At 38.3% G+C, this 16,749-nt stretch overlaps 1 protein-coding gene across 9 annotated transcripts in view; it reads left to right on the top strand.

The window, feature by feature from the left end:
- Positions 1-16,749, top strand: part of LOC133771829 (endophilin-A1) — a 717,118-nt gene that overhangs the window by 400,402 nt on the left and 299,967 nt on the right. For 8 of the 9 annotated variants that reach the window (XM_062208166.1, XM_062208164.1, XM_062208168.1 and 5 more), the window contains 2 exons: positions 2,600-2,785; positions 6,264-6,341. In XM_062208166.1, coding sequence (XP_062064150.1) covers positions 2,600-2,785; positions 6,264-6,341 — 264 coding nt within the window. Of the gene's footprint in view, positions 1-2,599; positions 2,786-6,263; positions 6,342-8,428; positions 8,595-16,749 lie in introns of those variants that run through there. The other variant, XM_062208170.1, reaches the window with a different exon arrangement.

Genomic DNA, 16,749 nt, shown 5'->3' with positions numbered 1-16,749 from the left:
TGCCTCCCTGGGTCCACAAGAAGCTGGAATAGGGAGTAGAGCTGGGGCTCAAACCCAGGCACTGTGATATGAGATGCCAGTGATCTAAGTAGCATTTTAGCTACTAGGCCAAAACACCCACCCCAGTTAGTTTCGCGATATATTATCGTATCGCTGTATTGACTCACAGTTGATGAAATGATTCCAAGGAACTAGAAGGACTAACACTAAAATCAGAAAAAAGTCGAATATTTCACAATGTAAACATATCTAAGATTGTTCAAAAAAATTGACCAGTAATAAAAGGAAAGAGAAAGACGTTAGAGGTATAAAAATAGGAAAATGAGAAATAAAATTCCAACTCTGAATGCCTGGAAGCTAAAGAAGAAACATCAGAACAACTTGCATCACAAATCAGAAAATAGCTACAAGAATCAGTGTTGGAAGTAGCCAAAGTAGTATGAAAAGTAAAATGCCCAGGAATAAGCTAGATCTGTAAAGAGAAAAATTTTAAAGTGATCCTTAAAAACCTAGACTTACATAGAAAGAAATACTGTATTCTTTCGTTAGGAAAACTCAACACCCTGCAGTGTTAACATAACCCAAATAAAATGTCATGTAAATAAATTTGCCAGTATGATTTCAGGGTTGGTAGGGGATCACAGGTTGATTCTGAAATTCATATGTAAAATTATAGAAGCAAAAATATCCAAGAAAAATCTGGTGTTGAGTGAACAGTAATAAGAGAGTAATCAGACTAATCAGATGTTAAAATTTATTATAAAGACTTACTAGTTAAATGAGAGCTTTACTAATAGAAGGAGAGGTGGAACAGAATAGGAAGTTCAGAAAATCACATTATGAAATTAGTGGGGAAAAATAGACTACTTGCCAGGTGGTGATACGATGATGGGTGGATTTTGTTTGATAATTTTATAAAGGATTACGAGTGGATAAAATATTTCAGACTGAAAAAAAACATGTGTCAAGGAAAAAAAATCATAGTTTGAAAATATGATGCAGTAGGTTAATCCTGCACCTGTGGTTCCGGCATCCCAAATGGGTACTGGTTCTAGTCCCGGCTTCTCCTCTTCCAATCCAGCTCTCAGCTATATCCTGGGGAAGCAGTAGAAGATGGCCCAAATGCTTGGGCCCCTGCACCCACATGGGAGACCTGGAAAAAGCACCTGGCTCCTGGCTTCGGATCAGCGCAGCTCCAGCCATTGCGGCCATTTGGGGAGTGAACCAGTGGAAGGAAGACCTTTCTCTCTGTCTCTCCCTCTCACTGTCTGTAACTCTACCTCTCAAATAAATAAATAAAATCTTTAAAAGAAAATAGGCTTTATACCTCATTGTGGGAAATGATTTTTAAAAGTTTCCCAGTAAAATCAAAAGTGAGAAAGGAAAAGATTCATTATTTTGTATACATAAAAATTTCCTTGGCATAAAATACTATAATTTCTCAAAAGAATAAATTACAAAAGCATTTGTATATATAAAAGAGTAAAAATATAATTTCCTTAACGTGTAAAGAAATCCTGTAAGTCACTAAGGAAAACAGAAAAATTGACAAAATAAAATGATCTCTTAAAGGTAATTCTCAGCTTCATTTATAGTAAGAAAAAAATGAAACAAAAGTATAGTGAAACAAACTACACTGAAATTCCAGACTGATGTTTTGCTAAGTGTGTACAGAAATGGGTACTTTTATATGGGTATATCTTGGAGGTTGAACATGAATAGAAATAATAGCTATCAAAATTACAGTTGCACATGCTTTTAAGTCCCAGCTACTTCACTTTTAGGACTATGTCGTAGAAACACAAAGTTGATAAATAAACACCATTATTTATTGCAACATTCCTTGAGCTAGCCAAATATTGAAAAAAAGAGCCCAAACCTCCAAGTAATCTGCTGCCAGCTCTCAGTACTATGCACTGGGACACAGAACACTCTCCATCCAGGAGAGGAGTATGTTTCTCTTACACACACGCAGGTGTGGTATGGACTGATATTTATTGCTTTCTCAGAAGGCGAGCTTAAAGACTTCTGTGAAGCAATCTGAGATTCTTTTCCCAATCCTTTATTGTTGTCTTATCCACACATAATATAATTGCAGTTTTAACCCCTCTATTTTTCTTAAGTCCTTCTGCAGCATTTCTAATCCAGTTTTAATAAAGTAAGAACAACTCTTTCTGAAGTTGTCTTTCATCAGTTCGTTTCATAATTAAATGAATTATGTGACTAACCTGTTAACAATGTATGCATATAAGTTTAGGAACAATATGACTAACTCTTAGAGTCAGGTCAATTAATGGGAATAGTGGTTTGGCTCTCCACAAGCCTCACCCACCAAGATGTCAGTTTGCTATACTGGAAGGAGAGCTTTGGTTAACCCAGGAGGTTTGGTTAAATAGTCATTTAAGAAAGATTTTTCTTTTCTTCTTTTTCTTACATACTGACAATAAATAAAAAGTTGTCCATTATATTGCAAAATGAATAAAATCAAAGTAATCTTAATAAAAAATGATTTGCTTGTGTCTTCACATTGTTATGTCATGACTGCTTTGTCCTCTTTATGACTTCCATGTGAGCGCACATTCTTTCCAATATGTTGCAGGGTTTGGTCAAAGAGTTACAAAAAGAGGTCCATGTGATAAGACGACAAATCAGAGAGCTTAAAAAAATGCAAAAAAACAGGGTTGCTTGTAAAACCTCAACCCATAGAGCCCAGACCTTGGCAGCTTCTATCCTGAACATTTCACGATCAGATCTAGAGGACATATTGGACACAGAAGATGAAGAGGTAAGATCGTTTAAGTATGCATTAGTAAAGATCTCATTGCTCACTGAATTTAAATGCGTATTTTATTTGATTATAATTCTTAGAATCTCATATTTAAGATAATATTCATTAAGGTAAGATTTTTAAGTTGTCAATTCACAAAACCTTTAGAGAAACCTATTGTGTAATATAGAAATAAGTTGGTGGACAGAACATTTTTAATTGCTTGTTTGTAATTCAAGTCAGTTATCCTCCCCTGTCTGCTCCATTTTCTTTAATTTAGTTAATCATATTATGTATCTTGTAAGTGATACTTTTAATTAAACTAGTTTAAATGGATTTAGTTAAGCATGGTCACCATTGATTGAATATTTTTCCTCCTATGTGAGAGATTTTTAAGAAGTGGTGAATCTATTGACTTTCCTGGCTAACTTCAAAATTATTGTTGATCAATATATTCTTGAAAATATATTTATTGCTTTAAATTAGGTAAACTATTCCAGAGTGAGTGAACTTGTATGCATGTGTCTGTGGCTCTTCAGTAGCATATCACAGCTCCCGGATCACTGCATGTGTGGCATGGCCACTATTTCATAACCAGCAGAGTCTCAGCCTGCTCAGTCTTCAGTGAAACTTTTGGAGAATGCTCAATCCTGTTGCCCTATGCCTCTGAGCTTTAACCACAAATATTATAATTTTTATTGTTTGGAAATATTAAAGAGATAATGGCGGCCGGCGCCGTGGCTCAATAGGCTAATCCTCCACCTGCGGCGCCAGCACACCAGGTTCTAGTCCTGTCGGGGTGATGGATTCTGTCCTGGTTGCCCCTCTTCCAGGCCAGCTCTCTGCTGTGGCCCAGGAAGGCAGTGGAGGATGGCCCAAGTGCTTGGGCCCTGCACCCCATTGGAGACCAGGAGAAGCACTTGACTCCTGGCTTCGGATCAGCGCGGTGCGCTGGCCGCAGCACACCGGCCACGGCGGCCATTGGAGGGTGAACCAACAGCAAAGGAAGACCTTTCTCTCTGTCTCTCTCTCACTGTCCACTCTACCTGTCAAAAAAAAAAGAGAGAGAGAGAGATAATGTCACTAGTAGCATCCCAAAGATTCGCTCAAGGCATAAATAAAGCAGTAGACTTAAATGTTCGTATGTGACCATCTTCTGTCCAACCCCAGGCCCCCGCCTCACCATCAGCTTCTAAAACACCTTTCAAAATAGAGACGATCTATAATTTGTAAAGGTTTTTACACTGTCAAGAATTCTTTGAAAAGAGGCCAAAGGAATCCTGTGGAGATTATCTCTATCCTATGGTGAACAGGATGATGAATTATCAGTTTCCCGTTCTCAGCAGCTTTATCACAATATCTGTGACTTGCTACCAAATTCTGAACTTATAAGTCTAAGAGAATTATCAGATACAGTATCACATATAAGCCATATGGGAGGGGTTGGCATTGTGGTATTGTGAGTAAAACCACTGCCTGTAATACTGGCATCCTATTTGGTTGCTAGTTTGAGTCCCAGCTTTTCCACTTCCTATCCAGTTCCCTGTTTATGACATGGAAAAAGCAGTGGGAGATGGCCCCAAATTCTTGGGCCTCTGCCATCCATGTAGGAAACTCAGAAGAAAGCTCCTGGCTCTGTCTTCAGCCTGGCCCAGCCCTGGCCACTGCGGCCATCTGGGAAGTGAACCTTCAGATGGAAGATCTCTCTCTGTCTCTCCCTCTCTCTTTGTAACTCTGAATTTCAAAATAAATAAATAAATCTTTTTGTTTTTTAAAGACAGGGGAGATAATAGCATGTCTGGCCAGGATGTTAGCTATCTTAATACAAACATTTAATTAAAATGTGTTGATTGATAATGAGAAACGTAACCAAATATTGAGACTGAGGCCTCTGCTGTTGCTAGAGGCTTTAAAACAAGTAGATTTAGCAGGATTCATGTTGGAAGTGTATGCGTTTAAGTGCACAACTGTGTATGTACTTGCATAAACAAACGTGTGTGTATTCTAGAACACAGAGCTACTGCCTTTGATTGGTCTCTAAAATGCCCTCTATGGGCTAACAGAAATAAATACCCCGTTTGGATGGGCAAATTTGAAAAAGTTATCCCATTTGAATATATGAATTAGAAAAAGGTCCCTATATTCCCAAAGACTATGTACAGTGAAGACAGTGTAGTGAAGAAATGCCACCTTTGCCTCTGGCCGGGTACAATCTGAAACCAGGGTGCACAGCACTGCAATATGCATTTCACACACTTAAAAGAAGGCCCTCCCGGAAGAAGGACTACAGTATCAATACAGTGTTCTACATAGGATCAGTGCACCTTGGTATGTTTAATTATAGATCAGAACTTACCTAGAGTGACCAATGCATCTTTCAGAAGTATAAGGAATTGAGTGCCTTGCCCAAACAGAGCTCAGACCAGCTAACTTGTGTTTTTTAAACTATATCACACTACATAGTAAGTTCACGTCAAAAACTGTGATAGCCTGAGCAGATGTTTAATGGTTAACATGCCAGCTTCCCACAGCAGATTACCTAGGTTAAATTCTCGGCCCCAGCTCCTGACTGCCAGTGCATACTGGGAGGCCGTAGTGATGACTTGGGTAGTTGGATCCCTGCCACCCACATGGAAGACCTGCATTAAGTTCTCAGTTCCTGCCTTTGGCTTAGTCCCAGCTCCTGTTGTTGTAGGGATCTAGGCACAGAACCAGAGGATTAGAGCAAAGTGAGTGAGCTAATGCTCTCCCCCCCACCTTGTTTCCCTTCCTCCCTGTGTGTGTCTCTGTCTTTCTCTCACATAATTTTTAAATACCTGCAATAGCCTATGTAACATACATTGTGTGATACCTGGTATACAATAAATTTCAACAAATGTTAGTTTTCAAGTGATTCCCTTTCTTGGTCAGCCAAGTTATGATTTTAAGTGTCTCATCTGCATATGTAAGTACATTATGGTTTTCAGAAATATTTCATCTTGATAATTGATGGGTAAAAATATTTAGTGACTTGTTTACTTACAGCACTTTATTTTGGAGTGGCCCTTGCCTGTCAGTAACCTACTGAATATTTTAAATCAACAAATATTTAAATATACCAGAGTCATTCCATGTTCCACAATATTTGTAATTGTAGCAGTTAGCCCTTGGTTATTTGCTGAAAATCAGTGTAAGGTTTTATGTTATTCATCTGCAAATGATTCTTTTATACCCCTCTATCTTACTTCTCATTTCATTTTAATCATTTTCACCCCATCTCAGTCCTGACTTTGAGTTCCACTGTGAAGGAAAAAATGAAACTTTTGGATTATGGGTAAACCTTTGTGAATTAAATATGAAAGAGCATAGATTTAAACATTTTTTCATTGAGGGGAAAAGTGGCCCTTTGCTGAAGCTGATTCCACTGTCACACTTCTTAGATTCGTTCTATATCTACGTCTTTGGGCAAGTTCATAGGCGTGGCATTAGCACCTGCGTTTTTATTTTCTTCTTTTAGGAAATTGAAAAGACAAAGATGGATGCTGAAAATGACAAGGAATGGCTGTTGTACATTCAGAAACTTCTTGAAGGACAGGTATTTCATTGTTCTGCCTCACATATTAAAACCTACAAGTAAAAATTTCAAGCCTTACAGTTTGACTAGATGTCTAACTTTTTGTAAACATTTACCCATTATTTATTCTGATAGGTAGGCAGGAAAGTTAACCCTCTATTTGTACTTTTGGACGTAACAAATGAAACTCATGCCTGGGGAAAGAGCCAACATGAGTCTTAGCAAATGCATTAATTAAATTATTGAGTCAACCTCTATGCTTGCTAGACTGAAAAGGATGCATTCTCTTAGACCTCTTAGGAAAAGAGATTCTTTATTATGTGTCTTTAAAGTTAGTAGTTGATGTGGACACCTGAGGAGTTCATGGGTTTCAGTGACCTTTTGCTATGGACCTGTTTCCAGTCAATTCATGTTTTCCTCACAGCCAGACAGCTGTTTATTACTGTGTCTTCCCGCATTCTCTACAATATTTTCTACTGAGACCTCGAGCAGCTTGTTAGTGGGAAGTAAATATTGATTTGGCATCCTGTCAATGCAAAAAGAATGAAAAAATTTCCACCAGAGGCCCCTCAAACATTTTCCTATCGACATTTTCTGGGCCGGGTGGAAAGCTGCATAGAGGATGACAAGGCCAAGACGAGTTGAAATCCCTGAGGGGTCTATTGAGACTGCTGCTGTGACCTGTGTGATACTTTTTCTTCCCTTTCAAGTATTTTTTTAATACACATATAGTCTGCTGGGATGTGCCCCTCTTGTAAGTGATCAAGGGCAGTTTATTGGCAGGTGAGAGCCCTGCTTTTCTAGTCATAGCCAGCTTTTGTTTTGACATCACTGACAGCACATAATGTATTCTAAAACTTTTTCATTCTAGTTCCTTTTGCTCAACCTAATTGTTCATTGCAAAAGTGACCTGAAATGAATGAAAGCTGAAACATATTTGTCAAAATCGCAAAACAATGTTGTCCTGTGAGTTTTGAAATGCCATCATTAAATGTTTCTGTGTAAATTTTAAAAACAGCAGCTGATATTAAATGCCATTATTTTACATTTTATATTAACAAATATTAGCTTCTGTGTTTTTTCATGAAGTCAAGAATAAGTAGCATATAACTATGCATATCTTTAGTATCAGTTTTGTATATTCTTGAAACATTATCTAGAATCACTTCAGTAATAATAGGTGATTAGCAGTCTTTTGCCTAACATTGTTTAAGTAAACATGCACTGCTACTAGACAAAGCTTTTTAGAATTGCAACCTGCTTTGGAAAAGAGAGGCCATTTCTTAATTGTGTGTGTCAGAGAACCCCATTCAGTATCTGGCATATCAAGGAGCTAAATAATGGTTGTTATGAGTTTTTTTTTTTAAAGCTTGAAAATAAGCTTTATGATGAACTTTTTAAATGTTCACTTTGTAAATATGACTTTGTATTTTTAATTAGAAATCTAACTGACCTAAAAATAAACCCATATGTGTAGCTCTTTATTAGGTTTTACTAAAGCTATATGGATACAGGACCTGTTTGGTTTTGAGGTTTTGTTGTTGTTATTGTTGTTCTTTTTGGCCAACACATGTTGAAGTATATACACGCATTCTACATTATCTGGATATATGCTTATTCTGTCCAGTTCGTGTAAAAAGCCCCATTGAAAATGGCATCCAACTGCTTAATACTGCAGTTTGATATAGTGCCTTTTTGTGCCACTGAGCCTGGACTCTGGAATATAATTGCCTGGCAGTATTGATTTAATTGCCCAGGTTTATTTGTGGACTCCTAATTATTGACTGGAGGTAAATTTAATGGAGCAGCCGTTATGAACACTGGGAAAGCGCTGCTGTTGCTGTTGTACATAATGAACTGCGTCATGTGCCTTTAGATCATTTTTCAAGCTAATTTTATTCCACTGTGACAGTATGATAACATTTAAAAAGTCAAAGACTTTTTATTTTTATTACTGACATAGATGGTTTTGCTGATGTCTTTGAATTTTGTGAGAAAAAATAGAGATTTCATTGGTTGCACTTGAATGTCACTTTATAATTACACCCAAGAGAAAATCTATAAAATAGAAAACATCTTTTTTTAAGCCTACTTTTCTTCTCTTTCAGCAATTATATTTGTCCTGAATTTCAGAAGATGTTTTCTTTGCTCACCAGTTTTGTTTTGCTTTGTTTTGTTTTTACAATATGAATTACACTTACAAGATTGTGTGGGAAAATGTCTGTGTTCATTCATGCATTTTGTTTAGTTTATAGCTTATTGGTCTTATATATGAATTTCTAGGATCTTCAAATTCCAGGACAATTGAATGCATTGCCTAAAAACACTAATTCAATATTGGTTCTTGGTTATTTTCAGAATAAGATTATAAGAAAACTTCCCTTTTGTCTTCATTCTTTTTTTTAGGTGCTGTATATAATATAATCCTAAGATTATCTGGCCCTATAATTTTGATTTTTATTTAAGAATTGGGCTGCAGAATTGTTTTTAAATTTTAAAAAAATTGCATTCTTTTGATGAAATTTTGCATGGATAAAATATCTATGGCAAAATTAAAAGCTACTCTGCCATGTGACAATGTGAAATTCTATAATATAATCCTGACTGATACTGTTGGCCAGCAGTACATGAGAACTAAATGATCTAAAACCTTATCTTGTACATTTAATCCAGAATGCAAATATATGCACTCATTATTTCAAGTAGAACTGTTGCAATTGGTAATTTTGCATACTTGTTATTTTTGCAACTCACCATTGTCTCTGCAGATTTCTAGTGCTAAGAACCACACTAAAAGAAATCTTGCTTGGAACTACTTCCTTTTCTCTATAGCATAGTTACCTTTAATTTCTTTGAATGTTTTAATTGTATTACCTACTCTTTTCTCATTAAAATGTTCTTTTAAATTTACACTTTTTGGCAGAGAGAAAGAAGCAAGTTTATGGTTACAGTAGAATGAGAAGAGCTCCTAAAATTAGTTTGTCTTTACTTTAAAGAGTAGGGAAAAAATAGAGCTAAGAAAATCTGGCTGAAACTAAGCTACGTAAGATTTTGAGCTGGAAAGGGATCAGCATGTGCTTTAGAACAATATATAGAATTTTTGGAGACAAAAGAGAATAGGAGCAATAATATGTCCAGGTGAGGGACAAGAAAGTCTAGATGTGTCCTGCCCTTAGAAACAGAAAGGCCAGGGGCTGGTGTTGTGGTGCAGCAAGTTAACCCGCCACCTGCGAGGATGATCTCCCATATCGGAGCGCCAGTTCAAGTCCTCGTTGCCCTACCTCCGATCCAGCTCCCTGCTAATGAGCCTGGGAAAGCAGCAGAAGATGGCTCAAGTACTTGGGGCCCTACCACTCATGTGGAAAACCTGGATGGGAGTTCTAGGCTCCTGGTTTTAACCTGGTCATTTTCTTGTATTGGAACCATATTAAAAATTCTTTCTTTTGATCTTCAGTTGTTGAGGTCCTGTTTTGGTTTCTTTGTTTTGTTTTGTTTTGTTTTTTATATTTATTTATTTGTTTGAATGTCAGAGTTTCAGAGGGAGGTAGATAAAGAGAGAGAAAATGAAAGCAAGATCTTCAATCTGCTGCTTTACTCTTCAAATGGCCACAATGGCCATGGCTGGGCCAGGAATGTAGGCCATCTTCCACTGCCTTTTCCAGGCCACTAGCAGGGAGATGGAACGCAAGTGGAGCAGCCGGGACACAAACCAGCACCTATATGGGATGCCAGCGTCAGAAGCGGCGGCTTAACCCACTGCACCACAGCGCTGGCCCCTGTTGTTGAAGTTTTTAAGCTCAGACTTTGATCAGTGATTTTTCGTTTAGCTTTAAATATTCCTGCTCCTATGACTTACTTCCAATCTTGCAAATGCTGAATTTAAAACGGCTTATCCTCCCCAGTGTCCTCTCTGCAAAATATGCTTACCTTTGACAAGTAGAGAATGCCTACACTATGTCAGGGGGAAGGGTTTATAAATCTCCCTGGCTTTTGTAAATAGAGGCTGCTGCCAGCCTGAAGGTTATCAGAAAGTATCTCCTTGTAACTCTGAAGACATTTGCTCTGAGGTTATTTACCATGTTGCACCTATAGCATATGTGCTCACACACTTGCATACTCACACACTCACCCTCTCACACATAAAAACCCACAGTCACTCACATGGACTTGAGGAATAAGTTATAAGATACAGCTGAAGTAACAAGAGCTAACATTCTCTATCCAGAAATTTTCTGTGATTTCTAAAATAGTTTGTTTAGCAATCTTGAACCTTCTTTTTTTCCACTTTTTTTTTTAGGTTTTATTTAAGGCACACAAATTTCATGTATTCATGTATATAGATTTGGGAACATAGTAATACTTGCCACCCTACCCTCCTACTATTAAAAAAAGATACCTGTGGTTAAAGTTAAAAGGACCCATGAAATGAAATAGCTAAATTTTATTTGTAGTTATATTACTAGTTTTTCCATGTAACTTTTATTTTTTCAGTAATTTTAATAGTTTTTTGGGTGTAGCTTTAGGACCTCTAATGTGTGTTCTTTCATTGTAATAAAATGAAGATTCTTATAACTCTCTACAATAAAGTCATAACCAAGTACAATAAGATTTCTACCTAGGAGTTCTGTATTAACAGCTGGTTAATAATAGCTGATTCAAATAACATCTCGTTATTTGAAATTAGTTGCTCATTCCACAAGCTTTTGTTCAACGTCTATTATATGTAAAAGCACTAGTCAGCATGGGAGAGAAATGGGACAATTTAGGTCCTCAAAAGGCTTAAAACCTAAAATAGGAAAAAAACAAGTGTTGGCGAGGATGTTGGAACCCTGTGCCTTAATAATAGAATTTAAATTGGCACAGTTTCTATGGTGGTTCCTCAGAAAATTTAAGCATAGAGTTATCATGTTATCCAGAAATTCCACCACTGAGTACATTGCCAACAGCATTGAAATCAGAGCTCTCAAGGGATATTTGTACCCCTGTATTCACATCAACATTATTCACAGCAACCAAAAGTGTAAATATTCTAGATGCCTACTGATGGGTTAAAGGAAACAAAATATATATACCTACCGCTGCTTATTCAGCTTTCAGAAGGTATGAAGTACTGTAGAGACATATGCTACAACATGGATGAACCTTGAAGAAAGTCTTCTCTGTGCTTAATGAAATAAGCCAAACCCAAAAGGACCACTGCTATGTGACTCCACTTATAGGAGGCACATAAAGTAGTCAGATTCAGAGATGGATAGGAGATTGGTGATTTCCAGAAAGTGGAGTTCCTGTTTAATGGGTCCAGAATTTCAGTTTCTGAAGGTGAAAATATTCTGGAGATGGATGTGGTAAAAGGCTATGCAACAACATGGCTGTACTGAGTACCACTGAAGAGTATATTTAAATTTATTAAATAGTGCAATGTATGCTTTATCTATTTGATATTAAACAAAATTTATTTTAAAAAAATCATAAGAAAGATTTACAGAAAATATATGGGGACCACAGAATGTTCCTTTCTATTATGAATTAATTGTTTTAATTGCGGACAGCAACATTATCTCCTTACTACCAAAATATTGGGATGCTCTTATTAAAGTTAACAGCCAAATTTCTGTAGCCAAATATAGTGTAGCTAAATTCTACCTTCCAATAGATAAGTTCCTTCAGGGCACAGTCAGTGAGCTTTTATCTCCTATAATATGCTAAAGGAAAGTAAAAAGTCAGTAAATTTTGCCCTAAAAATTTTGGATTACCCAGAGGATCAGTATAGAATAAATCACTTTCATTCTTAGACCTTGAAACTCAACCCGTAACCCCATTTTTTTTAACATTCAAAGGATATCAGCAAGAACATTTTTCATGTAGATTTAGAACTAGGTTTTGCTTTGCCCTGCAGATAGCAGACCAAGATTTGTCAAAGGAAGCACTATGAAGTAATAAAATCAAAACGCCACGCTTTGAATCTTTGCATTGTAAAATATCTAAGCCAGCCAGTCTTCCAGAGCATGATCTCTGCCCTGTGGAATAATAATAAAGCCAGTGACTACTGAAGAAGTCCATTCATTTTCAGCTACCCATGCCTGAGACTCTTATTCAGTTTCGTCTTGTATTGACCAAAACTATCTCCCTGCAGTATACTTGCAATAGCTTATCGTCAAAAGACCTGGATTTGTGTCCTGTCTCACAGTAGCATGTGAAGCATTTAGCTCAAGGCAAGGAATTAGTGCCCCTTTAATTCAATATCTTCAATTATAAAAGAGAAAAAAATTACCATACCACAGGCTTGTAATGATAAATAAATTAATACATGTAAAAATTCACTGTCACCAGTGAAAGTAATTTTACACTCTTAAAAAGAATAATAATAGTCGAGGCCATGGAAAAACAATTCTAGCTTAGTAGTCCAGTGATTTCCTATGTCTAATTATTACTTTTTTATTATTTATTTTAAAAGTACCTCTTTTTGCCAGACTTGATACTAGTTACCCAAGAAGAAGCATAGTCCATTGCCTAGCATGTAATAGGTGCATAATAAATACTTGTTTAATGCCCTCAGTGAACATAGATGATCCATCATTCGCATTCATCCAGATTCTGCGATGAATTTTATATATATATATAAGATTTTTATTTTTAATTATTTTATTTAAGAGGTAGTGTTACAGACAGAGAGAGGGAGAGACAGAGAGAGAGGTCTTCCATCTGCTGGTTCACTCCCCAAAAGGCCGCAATGGCTGGAGTTGGGCCCAACTTAAGACAGGAGCCAGGATCTTCTTCTGAGTCTTCCACACAGGTGCAGGGGCCCAAGGACTTGGGCCATATTATACAGCTTATATTATTATATTATATTATATTATATTATATTATATTATATCATATTATACAGGGATGAATTATTTTTAAATCAAACTTAGTGATGGGCTAGCACTGTGGCATAGGAGGCTAAGCCTCTACCTGCAGTGCCAGCATCCCATATAGGTGCCAGTTCGTGTCCTGGCTGCTTCTCTTCCAATCCAGCTCTTCCCTAATGGCCTGAGAAAGCAGTGGAGGATGACCCAGGTGCTTAGACCCCTGCACCCGTGTGGGAGACCTGGAAATAATTCCTGGCTCCTGGCTTCAGATTAGCCCAGCTCCAACCATTGTGGCCATCTGTGGGGTGAACCAGTGGATGGAAGACCTCACTCTCTGTCTCTCCCTCTCTGTCTGTAACACTGCCTTTCAAATAAATAAATAAAATCTTTAGAAAAAAAAAACACTCAATGACACAGTAATAAACAAGATACTGACTAATTCGCCTCTCCTCTGGATTTTCCTAATCCCTTTATTTCACCTACTTTTACAATTAAAATTGCCTTAGTTGATTGGGGCTGTTTTAACAGAAGACTATAAACTGAGTGGCTTACGCAACATTTATTGTCCACAGCTCTGGAGGCTTGAAGTCCAAGATCAAGGCACTAGCAGATCAGGGCCTGGCCAAGGCACCCATGTAGTTTGTAGACTGTTGTCTTCTTTTTGTGTTCTCACAGAGCAGAGAACAGAGAGAATGAGCAAGTTCTCATATCTCATAAGGTTGTTAATCCCTACTCACCAAATATCTGCTTCCTCATCAATCATGTTGGGGTTAGGATTTCACATGTAAACTCTGGGAGAACACATGCATTCATTCCATGACAAAAGTATAGCTGTTAGATGCTTTCAGTGTCAGTTAAGCTCTTTCTTTTCTGGAGTTCAAGTTCATTTCCATGTGATAAACATGGTATTTATACCTAGTCTTTTCAAATCATTACTTTAATGTCTACATAAGGAGGAATTCCTGCTTATGTTCCAAGACTACAACCTTTTATAGAGTCAATGTTGTATGCATCTCACTAATCTTAATGGAGCATAGGGGAATGGTTATATACCTTTAAAGTATATGAGAGTCCCTCAAAAACTTCAAAAAAAATCAAATTAAAAGTTAGGCGTAGGGACCTGCACTGTGGTGCAATGGGTTAACACCCTGGCCTGAAGCGCATATGGGCATTGGTTTGAGTCCCAGCTGCTCCATTTCTGATCCAGCTCTCTGCTGTGGCCTGGGAAAGCAGTAGAAGATGGCCCAAGTGCTTGGGCCCCTGCACCCGCATGGGAGACCCAGAGGAAGCTCCTAGCTCCTGACTTCAGATTGGCATAGCTCCGGCCATTTGCGGCCAGTTGAGGAGTGAACCATTGGATGGAAGACCTCTCTCATTCTCTCTCTCTCTCTCTCCCCCTCCCTCCCTCCCTCTCCCTCTCTCTCCCTCTCTCTCTTTCTCTCTCTGCCTCTCCTCTCTCTGTGTAACTCTTGAAACTCTTGACTTGCAAATAAATAAATAAATCTTTAAAAAAAAAAAAGAGTTAGGCTTATTTGGACTGGTGCTGTGGCATAGTGGACAAAGCTTCCCATGCAGTGCCCACATCCCATATGGGTGCTGGTTCTTGTCCCGGCTGCTTCTCTTCCAATCCAGCTCTCTGCTTGGCCTGGGAAAGCAGTAGAAGATGGCCCAAGTACTTGGGCCCCTGCACCCATGTGGGAGACCCAGAGGAAGCTCCTGGCTCCTGGCTCCTGGCTTCGGATCAACTCAGTTCTGATTGTTGCAGTCATCTGGGGGGTGAACCAGCAAATGGAAGACCTTTCTCTCTGTTTCTCCCTCTTTCTGTCTGTAATTCTACCTCTCAAATAAATAAATAAAAATCTTTTTTAAAGAAAAAGCTAGGCTTATTTTTATGCTAAAAACTGTTGAAAACCATGCATAGTTTTTTTTTTATAATGTATATATCCCATGGGCTTTTTTAAGTACTCCTCATATATACAGCACAGTTTCCAGTGTTTGAAAAGAAATTCAGTCACATTAGGATAGACTGACTGCCACTGTTAAGATGTGCTATTGGTAATAAAAAGTGCTGGCTCTGCCAGGAAGACAACCAGGGGCTCAAAAAGATCTTGCAGGGGTGCTGGGGAAAGTGGGATAAAATAGGAATGTGTCAGGCTGCAGTGTCAGGCAAGCATCCATACAAGGTTAAAGGAGTCCAAACTGTTGCCCAGGCGAGCTTAGAGAATTAGGCCCCTTTCTGGGCGGGTATGAGCACCCAAGGCATTGTCTTAATTGTGAGGGCAGAGCAGTAGTAGTATCTGATGCCTGGGAACACTGATGATCAGTTAGGTAAAAGTGGTTTGATGAGGGTGGAAATTGAGGGAGCAGAAGACTGCCACCAGCTACTGAGGATCCAGTGCCTAGGCACTAGCCCAGTCTAGGGCAGCTGTCAAGACAGGTACTGCAGTGTCACTCTGGAACAGGCCTAGAGATGTTCATTTAAATGTTCAAGCATTTCTCTTCTCTCTTGTGTAACTAACATGAGGCAGAGCAACAGAGAAAGCTAGAGACAGAGAGAAAGGCAGATCTTCCATCTGCTGTTTCACTCCCCAGTTGGCTGCAACAGCCAAGATTCAAACCTGTACTCCCATGTGCCCTTCTGACATTGCAAGCAGTAGTTTAACCGGACAGTGCCCATGCCCCTCCTTACATTGTTAACAGCACATTCCAGTTAGTACTGATTTTGTAAGCTGTCTGTATGTTTTGCAGTCAGATATTAGACTCAGTTATTTTTCTAATGTCACTCTCAAACATCTATAATCATCATTTATAATGAAATACCTCTAAAGAAAGCCACGGTGTTTAAGTGTGAGTGATAAGTTTCAGATTATTGCCATGGCGCCATAATCAGAATGGCAGTTCCAAAAGGCAAACATCTGTTAGTGTTTATGTGTAAGAGCAGGCTGAAAATCTGTGTGGAGGAAGCAGGGGAAATCCCTCCAGGGATAGAAATCACCTTTTGCAGCAAGAACAGCCAGAAGCAATAGGAAGACCTGCTTTTCAGACTGCAGGTAGACTAAGTAAAACTCTTGGTTATTTGTTCTGTCCAATGTCCCGATTACATTTCCTTACCAAGAAATCCCACTGAGTATCAAATACTCAGCTGTCCATTTTCCTCCTTATGTCACAGAGGTCATGCTTTTGTAATTCTGTAAGACGCAACCAGGAATATCACTTCTCCTTTTTCATCCAAGAGAAAGAAGGAGATGTGTAGGCTCTCCAGATTTTTAACCCCTGGTGTATGCCATCGAAGATGAAACTCAAGGCAGCATTAATTATCGGGCTTGTAGTTTCCCATGTATTTAATAGAGTGAGTGAGAAAGGCTCTTTGCCACTAGCCAGTCAGGCAGCCACTTCAATCCAGTTCCAAAATCCTATTAGCAAAAGAGCAGTTATGCTTTCTATATCTGCAGGATTTCTGGGCACAGCAACTCCCTCTAGATGCTTACAGAAATAATTCAATTGAGTCTAAACTGCCAGTATGAAATAAACTTGCACTTAATCTGGACCTGAAAGTAGTGGAAAGTTTGGTTCTCCTG

The sequence above is a fragment of the Lepus europaeus genome, chromosome 12 (assembly GCF_033115175.1).
Source record: "Lepus europaeus isolate LE1 chromosome 12, mLepTim1.pri, whole genome shotgun sequence".
Lineage (NCBI taxonomy): Eukaryota > Metazoa > Chordata > Mammalia > Lagomorpha > Leporidae > Lepus > Lepus europaeus.
The sequence above is the reverse complement of the archived record's forward strand: the minus strand, read 5'-3'. Positions and strand labels throughout refer to the sequence as shown.